General features: G+C 46.0%; 1 protein-coding gene across 1 annotated transcript in view; it reads left to right on the top strand.

The window, feature by feature from the left end:
• Window positions 1-24862, top strand: part of LOC309561367 (cytochrome P450 4B1-like) — an 81072-nt gene that overhangs the window by 15778 nt on the left and 40432 nt on the right. Inside the window, exons 5-7 of the mRNA XM_082265247.1 lie at window positions 4488-4612; window positions 9880-10031; window positions 13664-13770. Coding sequence (XP_082121373.1) covers window positions 4488-4612; window positions 9880-10031; window positions 13664-13770 — 384 coding nt within the window. The remainder of the gene's footprint in view (window positions 1-4487; window positions 4613-9879; window positions 10032-13663; window positions 13771-24862) is intronic.

Below are 24862 nucleotides of genomic sequence, written 5' to 3'. Positions count from 1 at the left end.
TATGCGGCGATTGCCTGTGAGTGATCGGCCCTGGACACAGACTGCCAGCAGCCTCCCAATGCTAATTGATTTTTTTAGCAGACGCCATAGAGAATAAAATGGCAATTGTTGCAATATTTTTTTGCCACACGATATTTGCGCAGCGGTTTTTCAAACGCAGTTATTTGGAAAAAATACACTTAAAGAATTAACCACTTCAGCTCCAGAAAGATTTACCCCCTTCCTGAGTAGGCAATTTTTTGCGATATGGCACTGACAATTGCACGATCCTGCGGCGCTGTATCCAAATAAAATGTATGTATTTTTTTCCCCACAAATAGAGCTTTCTTTTGGTGGCATTTGATCATCTCTGCGGTTTTTATTTTTTGCGCTATAAACAAAAAAAACCCCCATAATTTTGGAAAAAAAACCTACATTTTTTACTTCCTGCTATAAAACATACCCAATAAGGGTATATGGGGGGGGGGGGGGAGGTGAGGGGGGCATACTGCTACCTAAACATTTTTTACCTTAATGTAAGGAGTGCAATCAAGTAAAAAATGTTTAGGCTTTAGAACCACTTTAAAGCGGTTGTAAACCCGAAAAAAAACAAACCTGCAAGACAAAGGCATAATGAGCTAGTATGCATCGCATACTAGCTCATTATGTAGTACTTACCTTAGAACGAAGCCCCGACACGGACCCCCGGACATCGCTGCGGGCGCTGCCATGATCCCTCGCCGTCTCTTCCGGGTTCGGCGGCGCTGTGATTGGCCGGAGCCGCGATGACATCACTCCCGCGTATGCGCGCAGGAGTGATTTTCCGGCAAGCTCCCGGCAAGGAAAACTGAAGGTCCCCCCGGACCTTTAGAGCGCATGCGCCGCTCGCGTGAGCGGCTGCATGCACTGTAAATATCTCCTAAACCGTGCCGGTTTAGGAGATATTAATTGTACCTACAGGTAAGCCTTATTATAGGCTTACCTGTAGGTAAAAGTGTCAAAAAGCGGGATACTACCGCTTTAACAACCTGTTGGAAGGGGCAGTGACATGTTGGTAATAGTTGTATCCCAACCACTAGGGGGAGCTGTCTGAAATGCTCACGCTGCATGTGGAAAGCAGAAAAAAATGGAGAAAAGCATCCAAGCAGGCTCTGACTTCAGTGGAAGCTGTAGAGAAACAGCACTACCAAAAAAAAAAAAAAAAAAAACAAAGTATGCTTATTAACCACTTGACCACCAGACTGTTTAACCCCCTTCTTGAACAGGCCATTTTGCGATATTTAACTGACAACTACGTGGTCATTCGACACTGTACCCAAATACAATTTATGTCCTCTTTTTTTCCCTACAAATAGAGCTTTTTTTTGGTCGTAGTTAATCACCTCTTGGGTTTTTTTTTTTTTTTCGCTATAAACAAAAAAACACCAATAAATGAAAAAAAAAAAACCATAATTTTATTCTCTACTATAAAACATACCCAATAAAAAAATGTAAAAAATCAAAAATTTCCTTAAATTTAGGCCAATATGTATTCTTCTACATATTTGTGGTAAACAAAGTCCTAATAAGTGTATATTGATTGGTTTGCGCATAAGTTATAGCGTCTACAAACTATGGGATACATTTATGGACTTTTTTTCGTTTTTTTGTAGTAATGGCGGCGATCAGCGATTTTTAGCAGGACTGCGACATTGCGGCAGACAAATCTGACACTAAGTGACACTTTTTGGGGATCAGTGACACCAATACAGTGATCAGTGCAAAAAAAATACTGTTACTGTATAAATGACACTGGCAGGGAAGGGTTTGACACCAGGGGCTAGGTTAGGTGTGCTCCTAGGGAGTGCTTTCTAAATGCTTTCTAAATGTGTGGGCAGTGGATGTACTGGAGGAAAAGAGAGATCTGTGTTTCAGCTTAGCTTAGCTGAAACACAAGATCACTCTCTTCCTCTGTGACACAACAGTGGTCTGCCTTGTTTACATAGGAGGAACAACGTTCTGTCATTTCTCTCACAGCTGTGTCCAATCACAGCAGGAGGGGCGATATGGTGATGCTTGCGTGCGCCCCTGACATATAGCTTAATTTTTTTGTGATATATGAAGGATGATGTTACGCTGAGTAAACAGATACCTAACATGTCACGCTTTAAAATTGCGCACACTCGTGGAATAGCGACCAACTTTGGTACTTCCATAGGCGACAATTTAAAATGTTTTAATGGATACCTGTTTAGAGTTACAGAGGAGGTTTTGTGCTAGAATTATTGCTCTCGCTCTATTGATTGTGGTAATACCTCACATGTGTGGTTTGAACACCGTTTACATATGTGGGCACGATTTGCATATGCGTTCGCTTCTGTGCGAGGGACGGGGCACTTTAAATTTGGGTTGGCGACAAACTACAATGCTTAAAAATCTACATAGGCAATGCTTTACATTTTTTACTGGTTACTTGTGTAGACTTACAGAGGAGGTCTAGCGCTAGAATTATTGCTCTCACTCTAACGTTTGTGGCGATACCTCACATGTGAGGTGCAAACAACATTTGCATGTGAGACTTACCTATGCATTCGCCTCTGCGCGTGAGCACGGAGGGATGGGGGGCGCTTTACATTTTTTTTTTTTTATTTTTACACTTTTTTTCCTATTAAAAGGAATATAAACATCTCTTATATTAGAAATAAGGGATGACAGGTCCTCTCCTTTACCTTTTAAAGCAAATTTGATCTTTTGCTTTTAAAGCGGTTGTTTACACCGCTTTCTTATTTTTACCTACAGGTAAGCCTATGATAAGGCTTACCTGTAGCTAGAATGAAATTCTTCAAAACCTGCACGGTTTAGTGGATATTCACCCTGCATGCAGCCGCTGACGTCAGCGGCGCATGCGCTCTGAAGGTCCGGTGGAACTTTAGAGCTTCTTGCCAGAGCGGAGGGCTCCCGCGCGCATGTGCAGGAGTGACGTCATCCGGCGATCCCGGAAGAAAGGACGGGAGAAGATGTCAGCCCTCTCTGCGGTGACCGGACACCGCTGAGAGGGCTTCATTCTAAGAGGAGTATGCATACTAGCGCATAATGCCTTTATCTTGCAGAGTTTTTTTTTCTTTTTTTTTGCAGCGGGTTTACAACCACTTTAAAGAGGTTGTAAACCCATTACAAGTTTTTTTTTTTCAACCTGAAAGAGAAACACATAATGAGCTAGTATGCATCGCATACTAGCTCATTATGAAATACTTACCTTAGAACGAGCCCCCGCTGTGCTTACCTGTATGACGGGCGACATGTTCAGTCGCCCGTCTTCCGGGATCGCGGCATCCGGCCATCTGATTGGCCGGAGCCGCGGTGACGTCACTCCCGCGCACGCGTGTGGGAGCCGACGGTTACGGCACGGGGCTCTGAAGGAACGGCACCAGCGGCCGTTCCTTCAGAGCGCATGCCCCAGTGATGTCACTGGCTGCATGTAAGGTAAATAGCTCCTAAACGGTACATGTTTAGGAGATATTTACAGTACCTATAGGTAAGCCTTATCATAGGCTTACCTATAGGTAAAAGTTGCAGAGGAGGGTTTACTTCCTCTTTAAGAAAAAAAAAATTGTTTCCTTCCACCCTAGACCGGAAGTAACATCATAACATCTCTCCAGTTCTTCAAGACCAAAGAGGCGATTAGAGATCTGGTCTCTGGGAACCGCTATGGCCAGCCGCGTGACCAGTCGGATCGTTTCTCAGGCGCACCGCTAAAAATGCTTAGCTTGAGAAACACCGGGGGGGGGGTAGACCTCCCCTCCCACCACTTATGAAAGCGATCGAGGGGCTAATTAGCCACTCATACCGCTTTCATGAGAAAGCCAGCTTCCGACTGAAAAAATAAGTACTGGGATTATGGCTGATGGCTTCAGCCATAACCCCGGTAAACCACTTCCAAACCGCTAATGTATTGAGGTCGGCAAGTGTTTATGGAAAGGAAAAAAATGCTACAAGAAAGCATTTCAAAAAGTGGATTTTTCTGTCTGTTTAACAGCTATCTATTTTAAAACATGAACCTCAGATCAATCAGCTTGTGGCATTCTCTAAATTCTGAAATCTAAAACTATTAATAGACATGAGTTTGGTACAATGTAAATACAGGAAATAATGGAAAATGCTAGTTACCTGATCTGTATTGGGCATCAGTATCATGTCTATAATGGTAAAAGGGAAACAGTACATGTACAGCCTAGTAAATCTTGTCTGATTAACATATCATTTTCTGAGACTCTTGCACTTCCACGTGCCTTTCCCTTTGCATAAGTTTAACATGAACAGTTAGCAAAGCCAGTCTTTGTTAAAAGACCTACTCATTGTAGCCTCCATGTCTAATCACCTTTTAGGTGTCTGTTAAATTAAGATCCTATGGGTTCTGTGCTTTCCCTGCTGAAAAATGAACTTTTTGTTCTTTTCCTATATGAATGATAGAATGTTGTCTAAAACGCTTGAGTTTTTTCCTGACTGCCATGTTGATTGTCATTTTTCAGGATAAATGGGAACATCTCATCCCAGATAAAAAACCAGTGGAGCTGTTCCATTATGTCAGCCTCATGACGCTAGACACCATCATGAAATGTGCCTTCAGTTATCAGAGCAATTGCCAGAATGACAGGTCAGTAGCTAGGGACTCTGGGCCTTGTATAAAAGAAAATGTTTGTCTAGTTCTTAGGAACCGGTGAGATTTTATCAATTTGTTCACTCTTGCTAGAAAAATTACAAGTGGAATAGGGTTGGTTCCAAAAAACAACCTAATTCCCTTTCCTTTAATTTATATAATTCAAGTGAAATGTGTGCTTCTCTGCTCTCCTATATAATTGCGTGACATTAGTGGACACCTATGCGGTTAGTATGTGTTGAGGTTAAAGTGAATATCAAGGCAAAACAGAAAAAACACATGCAGTAGTATCTGGAATAAGTTCACATTTACTTTATCTCTATAAAGACACAGCAAGTACAAAAAATATCTGTTGATCTGCTAGAAATGCACTCCTAATTTCCTAATGTGGACTGACAACAAGCATTTTTGTGGACTGAGTGGTGTCAGCCCTGCCCAGTTTTGCTTTGTTAAACTACTTAACCACTCCTGCTGTATTTATCTTCAAAGCCATGGGCACTAATGAATTTGTAGTTCTTTGAGAAGAACTAGAAGGGCTAGATAGACTTTTTGAGATATACTAAAGGCAAATAGGCATATGGACTGTGCACTTTGCAAGTGTAGTTGCACTCATTTTCACCAGAGCTTAGTGAATGTGGTGAAGCTTTACTTCGCAAAGAATACCCAATCAGGTGCTGGAAATCGATTCTCAGCATGATTTATTCTACTAAATATATTTCTGTTTGTTGTTTTGTAATAAATTAGGGAGCCCTTTTCATATTCGCCTTATGTCTTCCATCTTGTTATGACTCTTACATGCACAGAAGTACAGTATCTCATAAAAGTGAGTACATCCCTCACATTTTTGTAAATGTTTTATTAACTACTTGCCTTCTGTGCACTTATACCCCCTTCCCATCCAGACCAATTTTTAGCTTTCAGTGCTCTCACACTTTGAATGACAATTGCGCGGTCATGCTACACTGTACCCATATTAAATTTTTATCATTTTTTTTCACACAAATAGAGCTTTCTTTTGGTGGTATTTAATCATCTCTGGGTTTTTTATTTTTTACAAAAAAAAAGAAAAAAGACAGAAAATTTTGAAAAAAAAAAGTTTTTCTTATTTTCTGCGAGTAAATTTTGAAAATAAATTTTTCTCCTTCACTGATGTGCGCTGATGAGGCGGCACTGATGGGCACTGATAGGCTGCACTGATGGGCACTGATGAGGTGGCACTTATGGGCACTGATGAGGTGGCACTGATGAGGAGGTACTAATATGCCGCACTGATGAGCTCTGATAGGCGGCACTGATGAGCACTGATAGGCGGCACTGCTGGGCACTGAGAGATGGCACTGCTGGGCACTGAGAGGTGGCACTGACGGGCACTGAGAGGTGGCACTGACGGGCGGCACTGATGGGCACTGACGGGCGACACTGATGGGCACTGGCGGGTGGCACTGATGGGCACTGGCGGACGGCACTGATGGGCACTGGCGGGTGGCACTGATTGACACTGACGGGTGGCACTGATGAGCACTGATGGGCGGCACTGATGAGCACTGATGGGCAGCACCATCAGTGCCCACACTCAGTGCCCATAGTGTTGCCAGTCAGTGCTCATCAGTGCCTAGATGAGCAGGCACTGATGGGCACTGACTGGCAGCACTATGGGCACTGATTGTGTGCACTGATGGGGGGCACTGATGGCGGGCACTGTGGGCATTGATGGTGGGCAGTTAGTGTGTTTTGGTGTACCTTGTGTAATCAGGGCACTGGTGATCAGTGCCCTGATTACTTTTTTCTTTGTCCCTGACGGCTGATCTGCTCTCTCCTTCCTCAAACTGCAGTCTCCGTGTGAGGAAGGAGCGCTGGCGATGAGAGATGATCTCATATGTAAACATATGAGATCATCTCTCATTGGACGGTCCGATCACGTGGTGAATGGCCGCTGTGATTGGCCATTCACCACGATCTGTGATCGGCTGTGTCCAAGGGACACGGCCAACACAGATTTTCCCCGATGCGCGCTCGCGGGAGCGCGCGGGGACACTGTTTCTGGGAGGCCGTTTAAAAACGGCCTCCCGAAAATGTGAGTCCGCGCTGCAGCCGTACTTCGGCTGTAGCGCGGAAGGGAGGAGGTTAATCTTTTGTCTTTTAATGTGACAACACTGAAGAAATGGCAATTTGCTACAATGTAAAGTAGTAAGTGTACAGCTTGTATAACAGTGTAACTTTTCTGTTCCCTCAAAATAACTCAGCACACAGTCATTAATGTCTAAACCACTGGCAACAAAAGTGAGTACACCCCTAAGTGCAGATGTCCAAATTGGGCCCAAAGTGTCAATATTTTGTGTGGCCATCATTATTTTCCAGCACTGCCTTAACCCTCTTGGGCATGGAGTTCACCAAAGCTTCAAAGTTTGCCACTGGAGTCCTCTTCCACTCCTCCATGACGACATCACGGAACTGGTGGATGTTAGAGACCTTGTGCTCCTCCAACCTCCGTTTGAGGATGCTCCACAGATGCTCAATAGGGTTTAGGTCTGGAGATATGTTTGGCCAGTCCATCACCTTTACCTTCAGCTTCTTTAGCAAGGCAGTGGTCATCTTGGAGGTGTGTTTGGGGTCCTAATGTTGGAATACTGCCCTGTGGCCCAGTCTCCAAAGGGAGGGGATCATGCTCTGCTTCAGTATGTCACAGTACATGTTGGCATTCATGGTTCCCTCAATAAAATGTAGTTCCCCATTGCCGGCAGCATTCATTGCAGCCCCAGACCATGACACTCTCACCACCATGCTTGACTGTAGGCAAGACACACTTGTCTTTGTAGTCCTCACCTGGTTGCCGCCATATGCGCTTGACACCATCTGAACCAAATAAATTTATCTTTGTCTCCTCAGACCACAGGACATGGTTCCAGTAATCCATGTCGTTTGTCTGCTTGTCTTCAGCAAACTTGTCCTGTTAAACCGCTGTATGGATTTGGCCACTGTGCTGCAGCTCAGTTTCAGGGTCTTGGCAATCTTCTTATAGCCTAGCCCATCTTTATGTAGAGCAACAATTCTTTTTTTCAGATCCTCTGAGAGTTCTTTGCCATGAGGTGCCATGTTGAATTTCCAGTGACCAGTATGAGAGAGTGAGAGCGATAACACCAAATTTGACACACCTGCTCCCCATTTACAACTGAGACCTTATAACACTAACGAGTCCCATGACACCGTGGAGGGAAAATGGCTAATTGGGACCTAATTTGGACATTTTCACTTAGGGGTGTACTCACTTTTGTTGCCAGCGGTTTAGACATTAATGGCTGTGTGTTGGGTTATTTTGAGGGGACAGCAAATTTACACTGTTATACAAGCTGTACACTCACTACTTTACATTGTAGCAAAGTGTCATTTCTTTACTGTTGTCACATGAAAAGATATAATAAAATATTTACAAAAATGTGAGGGTTGTACTCACTTTTGTGAGATACTGTATATATACAGTATGTATCGGGGCTGTGTCAGTCCCCCACACTTATATCCCCCCACCGACTGCCCCTGCTGCTGGCATCTGTATAAACAGCAGGCTTTTTAACCCTGAGCTTCCCTGCTGTGCAGCTTCAGAGAAGTTCTGTGTGTGATCCCTGCTCGCTCCACCTTCTTACTGGCAAGCAGCAGAGGGACTGATCAGGAACGGCTGAAGGAGGATCATGGGACATATAGTCCCCTTTGGAACACTGCGCACTGAAAGTAATGTGGGCCAAAACTACAGCCCCCACCAGACTTTACAGAAGAAGGAGGGGAAAGAGCTGCATTGTCCCAGGCTATAGAGGACACAGCTTCTTCGTGCCGTGGGGTAGCCCAGAGGGTGCACAGCGCTGTCTCGGGTACACCATCACTGCTGCATATTGGCGGCCAGAACCGTATTTGGAGTGCTCAGTCTTGGAGCAGAAACAGCCAGAGTCACTTGGGTGCACAGCAGAAAGTGGGAAAATCACTGTATGTAACCAGATAGTGAACTGCAATATCATTTGGACTAGTGAGCTGTTTCTGTGGGGATTTACTATCTGCTGCTAGAGAAAGAGACTGAGCCCTATAGGCACTGACCATACAGCTATCTAGCATTCCTATTTGCTGCCTGCAGGTGTCACTGGTACTGTACTCATGTGCACCAATGGTACAACTGGGCCCCAACGCTAGGCAGCCGAAGAGTTAGGACTAAAGACTGCCCTTTTACAGCTGCTACACAGAGACCTTTACCTATTGCTTATGCTAAAAGCTACTGTATCTATCAGGGGATATTGCACAATATCCTAGCCATTCTTTTAGACAGTGCTCTAAATTAATTGCACTCTAAATTAATTATAGTACTGTTATTTACATTGCAGCCAACACTCGAATGCACTGTTTATAGCTGATTTTGCTGATATATGAGTCATATATTATACAGTATACTGTACTATCTTCTGTGTCCTCATTTATGTTCAAATCACCATTTATTCTAACCCATATCAATACATTGAAGTCCATTACCACTAAACAACCTTGTGTCTTTTTCCTGGTTCTAATTCACAGCCAAGTTAAAGGTACAGTGCATCCGGAAAGTATTCACAGCACAGCACAGCACAGCACTTCACTTTTTCCACATTTTGTTATTTTACAGCCTTATTCCAAAATTGATTAAATTCATTATTTTCCTCAAAATTCTATAAACAATAGCCTATATTCACAACGTGAAAAAAGTTAATTTGAAATCTTTGCAAATTTATTAAAAATAAAAAACAAAAAAAAAAAACATCCCAAACTAGCTTATTCATGTCTTTATGGACCTTGCTTTCTGCACTGATGCACAGTCATGTTGTAACAGGAAGGGGCCATCCCAAAACTGTCAAACTGTTCAAACATTCCCAAAAACACACTCCTAAACCTTGTGGACAGCCTTGCCAGAAGAGTTGAAGCTGTTATAGCTGTAAAGGATGGGCCAACTCAATATTGAACCCTACAGACTAAGACTGGGATGCCAAGAAAGTTCATGTGCGTGTAAAGGCAGGCGTCCCAATAATTTTGACAATATAGTGTATTTGCAAATGTGTGCAACTAAAACCTCTGTTGTTAAGGTGAATTGTTTGACAGGGTCAGTTTAGTTTTCTTGCAGGCTAGGTGGTAAATGCGCTGGGGAATTTTCTGTTGTTTGTAAATTGTACTAATACAGCAGCAATCATCTCAGGGGTTGCTTTTCAGGTGCAAAGTATTGTTTTACTGCATTCATATTTCCTTTTTACTTTTCTCAGTGAAAGCGCCTACATCAAAGCAGTATATGATCTCTCCTACCTGGCAAATTACAGATTCACCTGCCTACCTTACCACAGTGATTTAATCTTCCACCTAAGTCCTCATGGATTCCGCTACAGAAGAGCTCTGAGGACAGCACATCAGCACACAGGTCAGCCTGCTGTCCATATACATCTGGCCAGTTTGAACTGAATCAGGTTCAACACAGATTTGCAAATCAAGATAGCTTAACCACTTTAAGACCGGAAGGATTTGCCCCCTTCCTGACCAGGGCCTATTTTGCGATTTTGCACTGCGGTACTTTAACGCACAATTGCGCAGTCGTGCGACGCTTTACCCAAATAGAATTGACGTCCTTTTTCCCACAAATAGAGCTTTCTTTTGGTGGTATTTGATCACCTGTGCGGTTTTTTTTTTTTGCGCTATAAACAAAAAAAGAGCGACAATTTTGAAAAAAATATATACATTTTTCACATTCTGCTATATGACATTCTCAAAAAAAAAATTAAAAATCAAAATTTTTTAACATTTTAGGCCAATTTGGTTTTTGCTAAATTTTTTTTGGTAAAAAAAAGCATATTTTGATTGGTTTGCGCAAAGGTTATCGCGTCTACTAACCACGGGAAAGATTTATATCATTTTTAATGTTTTTTTTTTCTTTTACTAGTAATGGCGGCAATCTGCCATTTTTTGTGGGACTGCGACCTTGTGGCTGACAGATCAGACTCCTAACTGACATTTTTGACACTTTTGGGGGTACCAGTGACATTACTACAGTATTCAGTGCTAAAAATATGCACTGTTACTGTAATAATGACACTGGCAGGGAAGGGGTTAACAGTATAGGTGATCAAGGGGTTAAATGTTACCCTAGGGGAGTGATTCTAACTGTATGGGGGTTGGGCTTCTGAACTGACCATAGAGACATGTGATCCTATATAGCAGGATCACATGGGCTCTGTGATCATCCCAGGGAGAAGAACGGTCAGCTGTGTTTACAACAGCCGACCGTCCTTCTCTCTCAGCGGGGAGAGATCGTGGGTGTCAGGCAGCAATAAGAGCTGCCTGACACCCTCATCGGCTTCCCCGCTGACGATCGGGGTAGGAGCGCGCCATCTGCAGCACACGCTCGTCCCCTAGCTCCTCCCAGGCAAGCGACGTGGATCTACGTATTTTTGCCTGTACGAGCCAGCCTGCCGCAGTTAATATACAGGAGGCGGTCGGCAACTGGTTAAAGAAGAACTAGAGGCAAAGTTTTTTTTTTTATTTTGGATGGAATAAGTGCCGATTCACACTAGTGCGATGCCAGACATCGCATGTGATTCGCACCGCATTGCTGTGCAGATCACATGCAATGTCTGTGCGATGCGATTTTAGTCATACAAACTGTATGGCTAAAATCGCATCACATTCGCACCAAAATGGTGCAAGACCCTTTTTTTTGGTTCACGTTTACACCTAAGCAATCCTATTCCTGCACCATTTCACAGTTCACACTGAGATCTGCAAAGTAATCCGGAGGTGCCATTAACCTTACATTGACACCCCCAGTGATTTGCAAACCTTTGTGTGAACCACTGTGCAATTCTGGTGTGATGCGGGAACCGGCAGGAACTGAATCACAGGGTTTCCCGCATCGCATCAGTGTGAGTCGGGGCTAAGGGAGGGTAATAACCTTTTGTCAGTTTTTTTTGTTCACTTCATATCCTGTCCCATAGCCAAACAGTACGGCCCCTTTCACACGGGCTTTCCAATCAGGTTCACCTGTCAATTTTTTCAGGCGGACCGGATCGGATGCTCCATGCACATCTATGGAGTAGCGGATGTCAGCGGTGACATCTCCGCTGACACCCGCTGCTCTCCGATCTGATGTGGTCCGTGAAATCCAGACGGATGGAAACCTCCTCCCCGCCGGCCGAGTGCACGAGTGCAGACTGACCATGAAAATACTGGAGAGAATAAGGTAATCACTCAGACATCAGTTTATATTAACCCTTACACACTGGAAGTGTCCCTGAAACGGAGTCACTGACACTAATTTGTTTAAACTTTTGAGTGCGGCGCAGCAAGCAGGGCTTTCCTGTGAAGTGCAGGGGGGGAGGCTGCTATATAATGTAAATTGGCTGTGTTATGTCAATGGGGGGCTGTGTTATGTCAATGGGGGGGCTGTGTTATGTCAATGGGGGGGCTGTGGGCAGCAGTGGCGGCTGGTTCTCAAAATTTTTTGGGGGGCGCAAACAGAAAACCGAGAAAACAGAGACCAGCGTGCCCCCTTTCAATGCACAGAGACCAGCGTGCCCCCTTTCAATGCACAGAGACCAGCTTGTCCCCTTTCAATGCACAGGGACCAGCGTGCCCCCTTTCAATGCACAGAGATCAGCATGCCCCCTTTCAATGCACAGAGATCAGCATGCCCCCTTTCAATGCACAGAGATCAGCGTGCCCCCTTTCAATGCACAGAGATCAGCGTGCCCCCTTTCAATGCAGTGACCAGCGTGCCCCCTTTCAATGCAGAGAAACCAGCGTGCCCCCTTTCAATGCAGAGTTGCCAGCTTGCCCCCTTTTAATGCAGAGATACCAGCGTGCCCCTTCAATGCAGAGATCATTATGCCCCCTTTCAATGCAGAGATGCCAGCGTGCCCCCTTTCAATGCAGTGACCAGCGTGCCCCCTTTCAATGCAGTGACCAGCGTGCCCCCTTTCAATGCAGAGATACCAGCGTGCCCCCTTTCAATGCACAGAGATCAGCGTGCCCCCTTTCAATGCAGTGACCAGCGTGCCCCCTTTCAATGCAGTGACCAGCGTGCCCCCTTTCAATGCAGAGATACCAGCGTGCCCCCTTCAATGCAGAGATCATCGTGCCCCCTTTCAATGCAGAGATGCCAGCGTGCCCCCTTTCAATGCAGAGATACCAGCGTGCCCCCTTTCAATGCACAGAGATCGGTGTGCCCCCTTTCAATGCAGTGACCAGCGTGCCCCCTTTAAATGCAGAGATGCCAGTGTGCCCCCTTTAAATGCAGAGATGCCAGCGTGCCCCCTTTAAATGCAGAGATGCCAGCGTGCCCCCTTTCAATGCAGAGATGCCAGCGTGCCCCCTTTCAATGCAGAGATGCCAGTGTGCCCCCTTTCAATGCAGAGATGCCAGCGTGCCCCCTTTCAATGCAGAGATGCCAGTGTGCCCCCTTTCAATGCAGAGTGAACAGCGTAAGCGTGCCCCCCCCCCCCCAGACCAGTGCACTTACCTCAGGCAGCGGCGGCTTCTCCTCAGTCCCCCGGTGTCTCCTCGAGTCCTCAGTCCTCCAGCCTCCTCCTCGGCCAATGGCATGGGGTTTGCCTTTCGGCCAATCAGGAAGCGGGAGGACCGGCTTCCTGATTGGCCAGGAGGAGGATCCGTGTGACAATAGCAAATTTTCATTCGCTATTGTCACACAATGGGTGGGCTCGGGGCTCACTGCTCTGCGCCCCGGGTCCACCCTTTGCTGAAGCCTATTAGAGCCTCTGGCTCTAATCAGGTGATTAAAAAAAAAAAAAATGCCCCATTAAACTCCATGCGTCTGGCGCCCCGTATGTAGATTAGGGGGCCGGACACATGGATGGGGGGGCGGCGCCCCTGCGCCCCCAACGCACCGGCCGCCACTGGTGGGCAGTAATCGTGATGCATCGATAATCATTCACATGATAATCGTAATCGAATCGTGAGACCAGTGGTACCAGGTGTTACCCTTTTCCTCTTCTTGTCAGGCCTCATCACCAATTATAATGTGTTTCCTGCATATCCTTCCAGATAAAGTCATTAAGGAAAGAAAAGAATCACTTAAGGAAAAAAATGAGCTAGAAAAGATCCATCAGAAGAGACATTTGGACTTCCTTGATATTCTTCTCTGTGCTAAGGTAATCTATTTTACCTTTTGATGTAGTCACATACTGTTTATATTCTAACATTATATTCTAACAATAAAACCTATGCTCATTTCTACCTTATGCTTTTGAAGGAATTACACAGTCACATATAAGACTGCCTTAATAAGAGGAGAACGTGATTTTGCCAACTAAGGCTACCGCACAAGTTATGTTATGTTATACATTCAATTTTTTTGTATAAAATGTCCATCAAATGTTTAGGAATGCAGCATTTCTTTTTGGTTTGTTTTTAATAAAGTATGCATGTACACTGGGTATTGAAAAGAATCACCCCCCCCCCTTTGAAAATAATAACATTTTGTTGCTTTGCAGCCTGAAATTAAGACAGACAGTTTTGTATTTGATCCAGCTGTATTTACTGAGTGATATAACACCAACATGTCAAAAAAAAAAATCAAAAACAGAATCGCAGAGTTGGAAAAAGGATCCACCCCCTCGTGTCAGTATTTTGTTGAACCACCTTCTGCTTTAACCACTTCAGCTTCGGAAAGTTTACCCACCTTCAAGACCAGGCCATTTTTTGCCATTTGCATTTATAAAACTTTTTATTTTTTACTTCACAGGTATTCTTGTGGAGGGATCTGGGGGTCTAAAAGACCCCAAACCTCTCCTCTGCACTTAAAAGCATTCAAAACTCCAAGTTTGGCTGTTTGGAATGCTGTAATTTTTTTTAATCTGGCGCCAGTACCCGGAAGTGATGTCATGACATCACTTCCGGGTTTCTGCATGAAGACCTGATCAGAGCCAAATGGGGCTTTGATCAGGTCTTTGGCGGCCATGCAGGCTGGTTGCCCAGGTCTCCCGGTAGGACGGGAGACCCGGTCGAGCCGCGGGAGGGGGGGGGGGGAACGTCGCCTCCCGCTCCATGTAATGACAGCCGAGCGGGGGCCGATTCCGATATATCGGGGAAAGTGCATATCTACCCTCGATATATCGGCTTTGACGATAATCGGTCGATTCCTAATCAATACCTTCCCTACTGAGAGAACGGCAGCCTGCCTTGTTTACATAGGCAGACTGCCATTCTGCTTGTGTCCCGAACGATCAGCAAGTCCCAGCGTGCACTGAGTCTGCTGGACCCGCTGATTGGCTTCCATTGAGTCCAATGACAGCGAAACAGGTCACCGGACCCAGAAGTGCGGGATCACATACTAAGTACGTGGTCCTGCGCAGGAAAGCCGCCTTGCCGCCGTATATTTACAGTATACGGTAGGCAAGCAGTTAATTACAACCTTTAGTCTGTTGGGATATGTCTCTACTAACTTTGCACATCTAGACTTTGCAATATTTGCCCACTCTTTTTTGCAGAACTGCTCAAGTTTAGTTAAATTTGATGGTGACTGTTTGTGGACTGCAGTCTTCAAGTCATTCCACAGATTTTCAATGGGGTTTAAGTCTTGGCTCTGACTAGTCCACCTTTTTCTCCTTTAACCACTGTGTGCTCATGTTTCCTGTGTGCTTTGGGTCATTGTCATGTTGGAAGGTAAACCTTCTTCCCATTGACAACATTCTGGCAGAGGGCAGCAGATTTTTCTCAAGAATTTGACAGTATTTTGCCCCATGTATTTTTCCTTCTATCCTGACAAGTGCTCCAGTCCTTGCTACAGAGAAACACCCCCATAACAGGATATTATCACCTCCATGCTTTACTGTAGGAATGGTGTTATTTGGATACTGAGCTGTAATGGATTTTCGCCAGGTACAGTTGTGCTCATAAGTTTACATACCCTGGCAGAATTTATGATTTCTTGGCTGTTTTTCAGAGAATATGAATGATAACACAAAAACTTTTCTTTCACTCATGGTTAGTGTTTGGCTGAAGCCATGTATTATCAATCAACTGTGTTTACTCTTTTTAAATCATAATGACAACAATTTTATCTACTCGCTCATGAATGTCAACTTGGTTAAATCCCCTATACAGGCGTTGTTAGGCAAACCGATTGATCAAGCCCCTAAATATACAAAGCGGTTGGTCACCTTCATATTTACGGCAGCCAAGATCACCATAGCCGTTCCTGGCGGTCCCCGGTGATATTGTTTGAGTTGCTTAAGGCTAAGCTGACTTGGATTATGGTAAATGAGCGCATGGTGGCCATCCTCCAGGATAAGCTTACCCTCTTTGAAAAGACCTGGGACCCCTGGATGAGATATCTGGCGGGATCTAGGTGATCTGCAGCTATTCCCTTGAGGGCTCACAATTAGGGGGAAAGTCATGACAGCTGTGCTCCCCCATAACTGACCTGGACGCCAATCCCTCCCCCCCCTATTGATCCTGGACCCCATCTTTTCTCGCCATTTTCCTTTCCATTTTCCACCTCTCTCTGTTTCCTTCTCTTTCCTTTGTCACTTCTTTCGTGGCCCCTTTATCCCTGGGGTTCGGGCACTTGACGGAATTAACCCCCTTGGGACATCTTCAGGTTTTTTTTTTCCACACACCGCTTCCTGTGGCCCCGTTGTTTCCGGTGGTGTGGTGGTGGGTTGGGGCCCGGGTGTTCGCTCCCCCCCCCCCCTGACAGCCTGGTCTGCCTCGGGCCGCCTCAGTATGGGGCATAGTGGGTTAAGGGTTGCTTAGTGGGATATGTTATTTTTGTGTGTTCCCTGAGGGGCTGCGTCCCCGAATCCCTTATCCATACTGTACTGTTATACTTTTTGACAGCTACTTATCTGTTATTTTATATTGTATCTTTGATTTGCACTTAAAACCAAATAAAAACCTATTGAAATGTAAATCATAATGACAACAGAAACTAACCAAATGACCCTGATCAAAAGTTTACATACTCCCGTTCTTAATACCGTGTATTGCACCCTTTAACATCAATGACAGCTTGAAGTATTTTGTGGTATTTGTGGATGAGGCTCTTTATCTTCTCAGATGGTAAAGCTGCCCATTCTTCCTGGCAAAAGCCTCCAGTTCCTGTAAATTCTTGGGCTGTCTTGCATGAACTGCAAGTTTGAGATCTCCCCAGAGTGGCTCAATGATATTGAGGTCAGCAGACTGAGATGGCCACTCCAGAACCTTCACTTTATTCTGCTGTAGCCAATGACAGAGGATCATGAGGAATGAGGATCATTGTCATGTTGGAATGTCAAAGGAAGGCCCATGCTCAAATTTTCCTCCAGTATTTTTTGATAACATACTGCATATTGCATTCATCTTGCCATCAATTCTGACCAAATTTCCTGTGGCTTTGTAGCTCACACATTCCCAAAACATCAGCGATCCACCTCCGTGTTTCACAGTAGGAATGGTGTACCTTTCATCATAGGCCTTGTTGACTCCTCTCAAAATGTAGCATTTATGGTTGTGGCCAAAAAGCTCAATTTTGTTCTCATCACTCCAAATGACTATGCCATAAGGTTTGAGGTTTGTCTCTGCGCTGTTTGGTGTATTGTAAGTGGGATACTTTGTGGCATTTGCTTAGTAATGGCTTTCTTCTGGCGACCCGATCATGCAGCCCATCTGTCACGTACCTGGTCCTGAAGCCGAAATGCTGAGAGGGCTCTCCTTGCGGCTAGGTGCTCGGTGTCCCTGAAGGTGGAAACAGGGAACACGAAGCCCAAAGAAGCAGGGATTGCAGGCTGTGCCACGGATGAGAGATGCAGGTGTGGAGATCTCTCCGCAGGTGGATACCAGATGAGGTGAGCAGTAGGACCCAGTGGAGCTGATGATGGTGCAGACTGCACACAGCAGGAAACAGGTTGTAGTGGCTCCAGTAAGCTGGATATGGCAAATAGGTATTGCAGGCTGGAGCAACAGGTAAGTACTGCAGGTGGGTACAGCAGGCTGGGTACTGCAGGTAGGCACCAAGGTGGATCACAGCAGACAGGGTGAAGCAGGAAACGTAGTCACAGATGGATGCCAAAGTCAGTAAGCCAGTGGTCAGCAGACAGAAGAGCAGGGACGTAGTCAGGCAAGCCGAAGTCATACACAGGACAAGAGGCAAGAGCAGATCCGTGGGCTATCCGAGGTCAGAGCTGGGGGAATAACAAGAGGTATCCAAAGGCAGGCCGGGTCGGTAACAGATGATCAGAAGCATAAGCACACACACAAGAACAGGAAACAGGAAGCTGAAGATCAGTCAGCAATGTCCATGTGCTGCAGTCCCTCTTTTAAAGGCCAGAGGGCGCCAAGATCTGACAAGCATTGTGTGAGCCAGCACACACACGTCTTTGCCATAGTGAACGTGCGTTCGCAATACGTGTGCGTGCATTTGTGCGAGTGCGGCCATATTGGAAATTGGCCACCATGCCAGGCCTACGGGCAACTCTCCTCTGGCTAGTCTCCTGACAGTGCCCCCCCCCCTACGGGCAGCCTCCGGATGCCCAAACGCGATACCTTTTCAGGGTTTCTGTTGAAGAACTCCAGCAACAATCTGGGAGCATGAATATTCCCTTCGGGCTCCCAAGAATTCTCTTCAGGGGGGTAACCTTTCCATCTGACAAGATATTGAGTTTGCCTTCCTCTCTTCCTGCAATCAAGAATTGTTTCTACCTCAAATTCAGTATCTTCGCCCACTGTAACCGGTGGTGGTGGTGGTGGGTCTTCTCTTCCCGGAAAACGGTCTGAAGAGGCAGGTTTCAGAAGAGACACATGAAAAACCGGGTGGATTTTATAAGATTGTGGAAGTTTCAGTTCAAAGGCCACAGGGTTTATCACTCTCCTTATCTCAAATGGCCCAATGAACCTTGGACCCAGCTTTCGTGAAGGGCAAGGGAGTTTCAAATTAGCCGTAGATAGCCAGACCCTGTCTCCAACTTTCAAAACTGGATTCCCCCTCCTCTTCTTATCATAGTACCTTTTATAATCCTCCTGAGCTTTTGAAATGGCTTCCTGAAGAACCTGATAGTTGGTTAAGATGGAGGTTAATCTGTCTTGAACTGCGGGCACAGGACTTTCAGGCAACACGTCAGGTAGAAAGGATGGATGGTACCCATAGTTGGCCCAGAATGGAGTCTGGTTGGTGGCAGCATGAACTGAATTGTTATAGGCAAATTCGGCACAGGGTAACAGAGATACCCAATTATCTTGTGAGAAAGTGGAAAAGCATCGAAGGTACTGTTCCAAGGTTTGATTGGTTCTTTCCGTCTGGCCGTTGCTTTGGGGGTGGTAGGCCGAGGATAGGCAGACGTCAATGTCTAAGGCTCTACAAAGAGTTCTCCAGAACCTGGAGGTAAATTGTACTCCTCTGTCAGAGACTATGTTTCTGGGCAGACCATGGAGCCTTACTATTTCCTTTATAAAGGCATGGGCGGTGTCTGCGGCAGAGGGAGTGCCCACCATCGGTACAAAATGTGACATTTTAGACAATCGGTCTACTATTACAAAAATGGAAGTGAATCCCTCAGAAGGGGGTAGATCCACAATGAAGTCCATGGACAGCATTTTCCAGGGAAGGTCCGGGACCGGTAATGGTCTTAACAGGCCCCAGGCTTTAGTGTTACTCCCTTTGCTGCGGAGGCAAGTTGTGCAGGAACCAACATAATCTTTGCAGTCCTGGCTCAAGCCTGGCCACCAGAAGGAACGTTGGACAAGTTCGATGGTCTTGTGTACCCCAAAATGACCGGCTAGCTGATGATCATGGCATGCTTTAAGGACTAAAGTCCTGGTCTCTTGTGGTACAAAAATTTTATCGTTATGCCAGAAGAATCCATCTTGCTTCCTTAAAGCTGAAACTTCAGTTTCCAGGCATTGGGCAGATGCTAGCTGTATGGCTGACTTTAGATTAGGTAGTATTAGTAAAAAATTTTGGGAGGACAGGATTGTGCTGGAAGATGCTACTTCAGGAGTTTCCGGGAACATTCGAGAGAGAGCGTCAGCTTTGCTATTCTTGGACCCCGGCCGATAGGTTATGTGAAAGTTAAAACGGGAGAAAAACAGGGCCCACCGTGCTTGCCGGGGTCTAAGCCGTTTGGCAGTCCTGAGGTATTCCAAATTTTTGTGATCGGTAAAGATCATCACAGGGTGGGCTGCACCCTCCAGCAGATATCGCCACTCTTCTAAAGCCGCCTTGATGGCCAACAGCTCCCGGTCACCGGCATCATAATTCTTTTCTGCTTGACTTAATTTTCTTGAAAAGAAGGCTACTGGGTGGAGCAAAGCTTTAGGCCCTTGGCGCTGTGATAAGATTGCTCCAGTAGCCACTTCCGAGGCGTCTACCTCCAGGACGTAGGGTAGAGTGGGTTCTGGGTGCTGTAATACTGGAGCAGAAGTGAACAGGGCTTTAAGTTTATCAAAGGCTTCCTGGGCCTCCTGAGACCACTGAAATCGAGAGTGTTGTCGTGTCAATTGAGTGATGGGGGCAATGATGGCTGAGAACCCTCTGATGAACCTTCTGTAGAAATTAGCGAATCCTACAAATCTTTGGATTCCTTTTTTATCCACTGGAGCAGGCCACTCAAGAATAGAAGACACCTTCTGGGGGTCCATGGCGATTCCATTGGTGGATATTATCAACCCCAGGAATTGGATGGCTTGTTTCTCGAACTCACATTTCTCTGCTTTAGCATAGAGTCCATGTTTTCTAAGTGTAGATAAGACTTTCTTCACATGTACACGGTGTAGTTCGAGTGATGCAGAGAAAATAAGAATATCGTCAAGATACACAATCAGAAAGTGATCCAGGTATTCTCTAAAGATGTCATTTACAAAATGCTGGAAAGTTGCCGGGGCATTACACAGTCCAAAGGGCATGACAAGATACTCAAAATGTCCGAAACGGGTTCGGAAAGCTGTCTTCCACTCATCCCCCTCTCTAATCCGGACTAAATTATAAGCACCCCGGAGATCTAGTTTTGTGAAAACTTGGGCAGTCCTAAATCTTTGAAAAAGTTCTGGTACTAGGGGAAGTGGATATCGATTTTTAATAGTAATTTTATTTAATTCTCTGTAGTCCACATTGGGCCTAAGTGTGTGGTCCTTCTTTTCAACAAAGAAGATCCCCGCGCCTGCTGGGGAAGAGGATGGACGAATAAATCCTTTGTTTAGATTTTCGTCAATGTAGAGACGTAGAGCTTCCAATTCCACCTCGGATAACGGGAATATCCGGCCAAAGGGAATTTCTGCACCTGGCAGCAATTCTATGGGACAATCATAGGGCCGATGCGGAGGCAAGACATCGGCTCTCCTCTTATCAAACACGTCTAGAAAGTTGTGGTAGCTGGATGGGACAAGCTGACTGTTATCCGATACTGATTGGATGGTCATGCAACTGGAAGAGCTCAGGGACTCAGGTACAAAACAATGTTGGCGGCAGTAGGCAGAGGAAAATATGATCTCCCCCTTAGACCAGTCAATCCTGGGGTTATGGGCTCGCAGCCAGGGGATGCCCAATATCACAGGAAATATGGGGGAGCGAAGGACATCGAAGCACAGGAATTCCTGATGTTCAGAGTCAGTTATAGTCATAACAGGTTCAGTCTCTTGGGTGACGGGCCCCGATGTGGGGATGGTGCCATCTGCCAGGTGAACAGTAAGGCTCAGTCTTTTAGGTCTAAGCGGAATGCTAAATTTCTTGGAGCAAGATCTAGGAAGCAACTGCAAGCACCGGAGTCAATTATGGCCTGAAACTTGATTTCCCTATCCGCCACCTGTAGTGAGATGGGTAGAAGTAGGTGAGCTGGGTGAATCCCGGTGACTGGAGAGTAGGCAGGGCCAGGAAGCCGGGGCTTACTGGGTCTCACAGGGCAATTACAAAGAAAATGTCCAGCCCCTCCACAGTAGAGGCAAAGGTTGGCTTGCCGACGGCGTGTCCTTTCTTCTGGAGTTAGGGCAGAATGCATCAGTCCAATCTGGATTGGTTCTCCCTCTAGGGGTGTTGAGGAAGAAGAGGTAACAGGCGTAGAGTGGATTGCTGGGGGAACTCTGGGTAGCATCCAGGTAGGTCTGGAGGACTGAATTCGTTCGGATCGTCTCTCCCGCAGTCGGCGATCAAGCTGGATGGACAGTTTGATAAGGTGTTCCAGAGTGGCAGGGGTGTCGACACGACTCAGCTCGTCTTTAAGTGCTTCAGATAGGCCGAGCCGAAACTGGTACTTTAATGCGGCCTCATTCCAGCCGGTGTCTGCTGACCATTTGTAGAATTCAGCTGTATAGTCCTCAACAGGCCGGCACCCTTGTTGTAGTGTGTGTAGGGCTGCCTCGGCCGTGGCCATTCGCTGGGGGTCGTCATAAAGTTGCGACATAGTTTTGAAGAAAGCTGAGACTGAGTTGAGGACCGGGTTCTTTTGCTCCAAAAGATAATGGGCCCAGGATTGTGGTTCATCTGTGAGCAGAGAAATGACAAAGCCAACCTTAACGGTTTCAAGAGAAAAAGTCTGTGGTTGCAGAGCTAGATACAACTGGCAAGCGTTTTTAAAAGCCCTGAACTTTCTTCGGTCCCCAGAGAAACGTTCAGGTATGGGGACCCTTGGTTTGGGTGGAGGTACCACTATCGTTGGTGCGACAGCTGTGCGTTTATAGGCAGCAGAAGCTGAGGCTGGGGCTGTATTTTCCGGGTTCTGGTCGGTAGGAAAAGGAGTAGTGTATAGACTCTGCAGACGACCTTCCAATTGATCATAGTCTTCTTGCAGATTTGTTATGGCTTGCGTGATGGCTGCGACTTGTTGGCACAGAGCTTCTAATGGAGACGCACCTCTGTCGGCTTCAGACATCTTTTGGCTGACTGATACTGTCACGTACCTGGTCCTGAAGCCGAAATGCTGAGAGGGCTCTCCTTGCGGCTAGGTGCTCGGTGTCCCTGAAGGTGGAAACAGGGAACACGAAGCCCAAAGAAGCAGGGATTGCAGGCTGTGCCACGGATGAGAGATGCAGGTGTGGAGATCTCTCCGCAGGTGGATACCAGATGAGGTGAGCAGTAGGACCCAGTGGAGCTGATGATGGTGCAGACTGCACACAGCAGGAAACAGGTTGTAGTGGCTCCAGTAAGCTGGATATGGCAAATAGGTATTGCAGGCTGGAGCAACAGGTAAGTACTGCAGGTGGGTACAGCAGGCTGGGTACTGCAGGTAGGCACCAAGGTGGATCACAGCAGACAGGGTGAAGCAGGAAACGTAGTCAGAGATGGATGCCAAAGTCAGTAAGCCAGTGGTCAGCAGACAGAAGAGCAGGGACGTAGTCAGGCAAGCCGAAGTCATACACAGGACAAGAGGCAAGAGCAGATCCGTGGGCTATCCGAGGTCAGAGCTGGGGGAATAACAAGAGGTATCCAAAGGCAGGCCGGGTCGGTAACAGATGATCAGAAGCATAAGCACACACACAAGAACAGGAAACAGGAAGCTGAAGATCAGTCAGCAATGTCCATGTGCTGCAGTCCCTCTTTTAAAGGCCAGAGGGCGCCAAGATCTGACAAGCATTGTGTGAGCCAGCACACACACGTCTTTGCCATAGTGAACGTGCGTTCGCAATACATGTGCGTGCATTTGTGCGAGTGCGGCCATATTGGAAATTGGCCACCATGCCAGGCCTACGGGCAACTCTCCTCTGGCTAGTCTCCTGACACCATCTTTCAAGTGCCTCCTTATTGTGCAGCCACACCACATGTTTTCAGAAAGTCCTGTATTTCACCTGAAGAAATTTGTGGGTTTTTCTTTGCATCCCGAACAATTTTCCTGGCAGTTGTGGCTGAAATCTTAGTTGGTCTACCCGACCGTGGTTTGGTTTCAACAGAACCCCTCATTTTTCTAATTTCTTGATTAGAGTTTGAACACTGCTGATTGGCATTCTCAATTCTTTGGATATCTTTTTATATCCCTTTCCTGTTTTATACAGTTCAACTACCTTTTCCCGCAGATCCTTTCACAATTCTTTTGCTTTCCCCATGACTCAGAATCCAGAAACGTCAGTGCAGCACTGGATGAAAGATGCAAGGGTCTGTCAGGAGTCCAGAAACTCATTGACCTTTTATACAAACACACTAATTACAGGCAAACAGGTCACATGTGAGGATGGTTACCTTTAATAGCCATTCAAACCCCTTTGTGTCAACTTGTGTGCTTGTTATCAGGCCAAAATCACCAGGGTATGTAAACTTTTGATCAGGGTCATATGGGTAGTTTCTGTTGTCATTATGATTTAAAAAGAGTAAACACAGTAGATTGATAAGAAATGGCTTCAGCCAAACACTAACCACGAGTTAAAGAAAAGTTTTTGTGTTATCAATCATATTTTCAAAAAAATGGCCAAGAAATCATAAATTCTGCCAGGGTATGTAAACTTATGAGCACAACTGTATAAAGTTTGGTGTTGAGGGCAAATAATTCAATTTTAGTCTCATCTGACCATAACAACTTTTTTTATGTGGCTTCAGAATCTTTAAGGTGTGTTTTGGCAAAGCTCAGTCATGACTGCATGTGGCCTTTCTTGAGGAGTGACTTTTTTCTTGCATCCCTCCCATACAAGCCACATTTGTGGAGAATTTGTGACATTGTTGTCACATGCACACAATGACCACACTTTGTCATAAATTCCTGCAACTGCTTTGGAGTTGCTATAGGCCTCTAGGGAGCCTCTCTGAACAGTTTCCTCCTCTTTCATCCAGTTTGGAGTGACTTCCTGATCTAGGAGGGTCTATGTTGTACCAAATACCTTCCTCTTCCTAAAGTGGTTGTAAAGACTGAGGCTGAAGGTTTTTAACCTTTATGCCCGAAGGTAAAAACCTTCAGTGTGCAACTCCCCCCTCAGCCACCCCTAATACTTACCTAAGCCCGATTTCAAACCAGCGATGTGCATGAGACCTGAAGCTCTCCCGGGTCTCTTCCTCCTGATTGGCTGAGATGCAGCAGCAGGAGCCATTGGCTCCCGCTGCTGACAATCAGAGCCAGTGAGGCAGGGGTGTAGCTGAGCCACTCTCTCTGTGTCTTATGGATGCAGAGAGCCGGTTTGGGAGCGAGCACGCCTACGTACCCCCACAGCAAGGGGCTTGCTATGGGGGCACTTTCCAGGGGAGAGGGGCTCAGAGCACCTGTGGGGGACCTGAGAATGGGAGGTTTGGACCTGCTGTATGCAAAACCACTGCACAGAGCAGGTAAGTATGAAATGTTTTTTTTTTTTTTTTAATCT

The sequence above is a fragment of the Pelophylax lessonae genome, assembly GCF_965119305.1.
Source record: "Pelophylax lessonae genome assembly, chromosome: 8".
NCBI lineage: Eukaryota > Metazoa > Chordata > Amphibia > Anura > Ranidae > Pelophylax > Pelophylax lessonae.
Note: the sequence above shows the minus strand (reverse complement) of the source record. Positions and strands in the feature narration are given on the sequence as shown.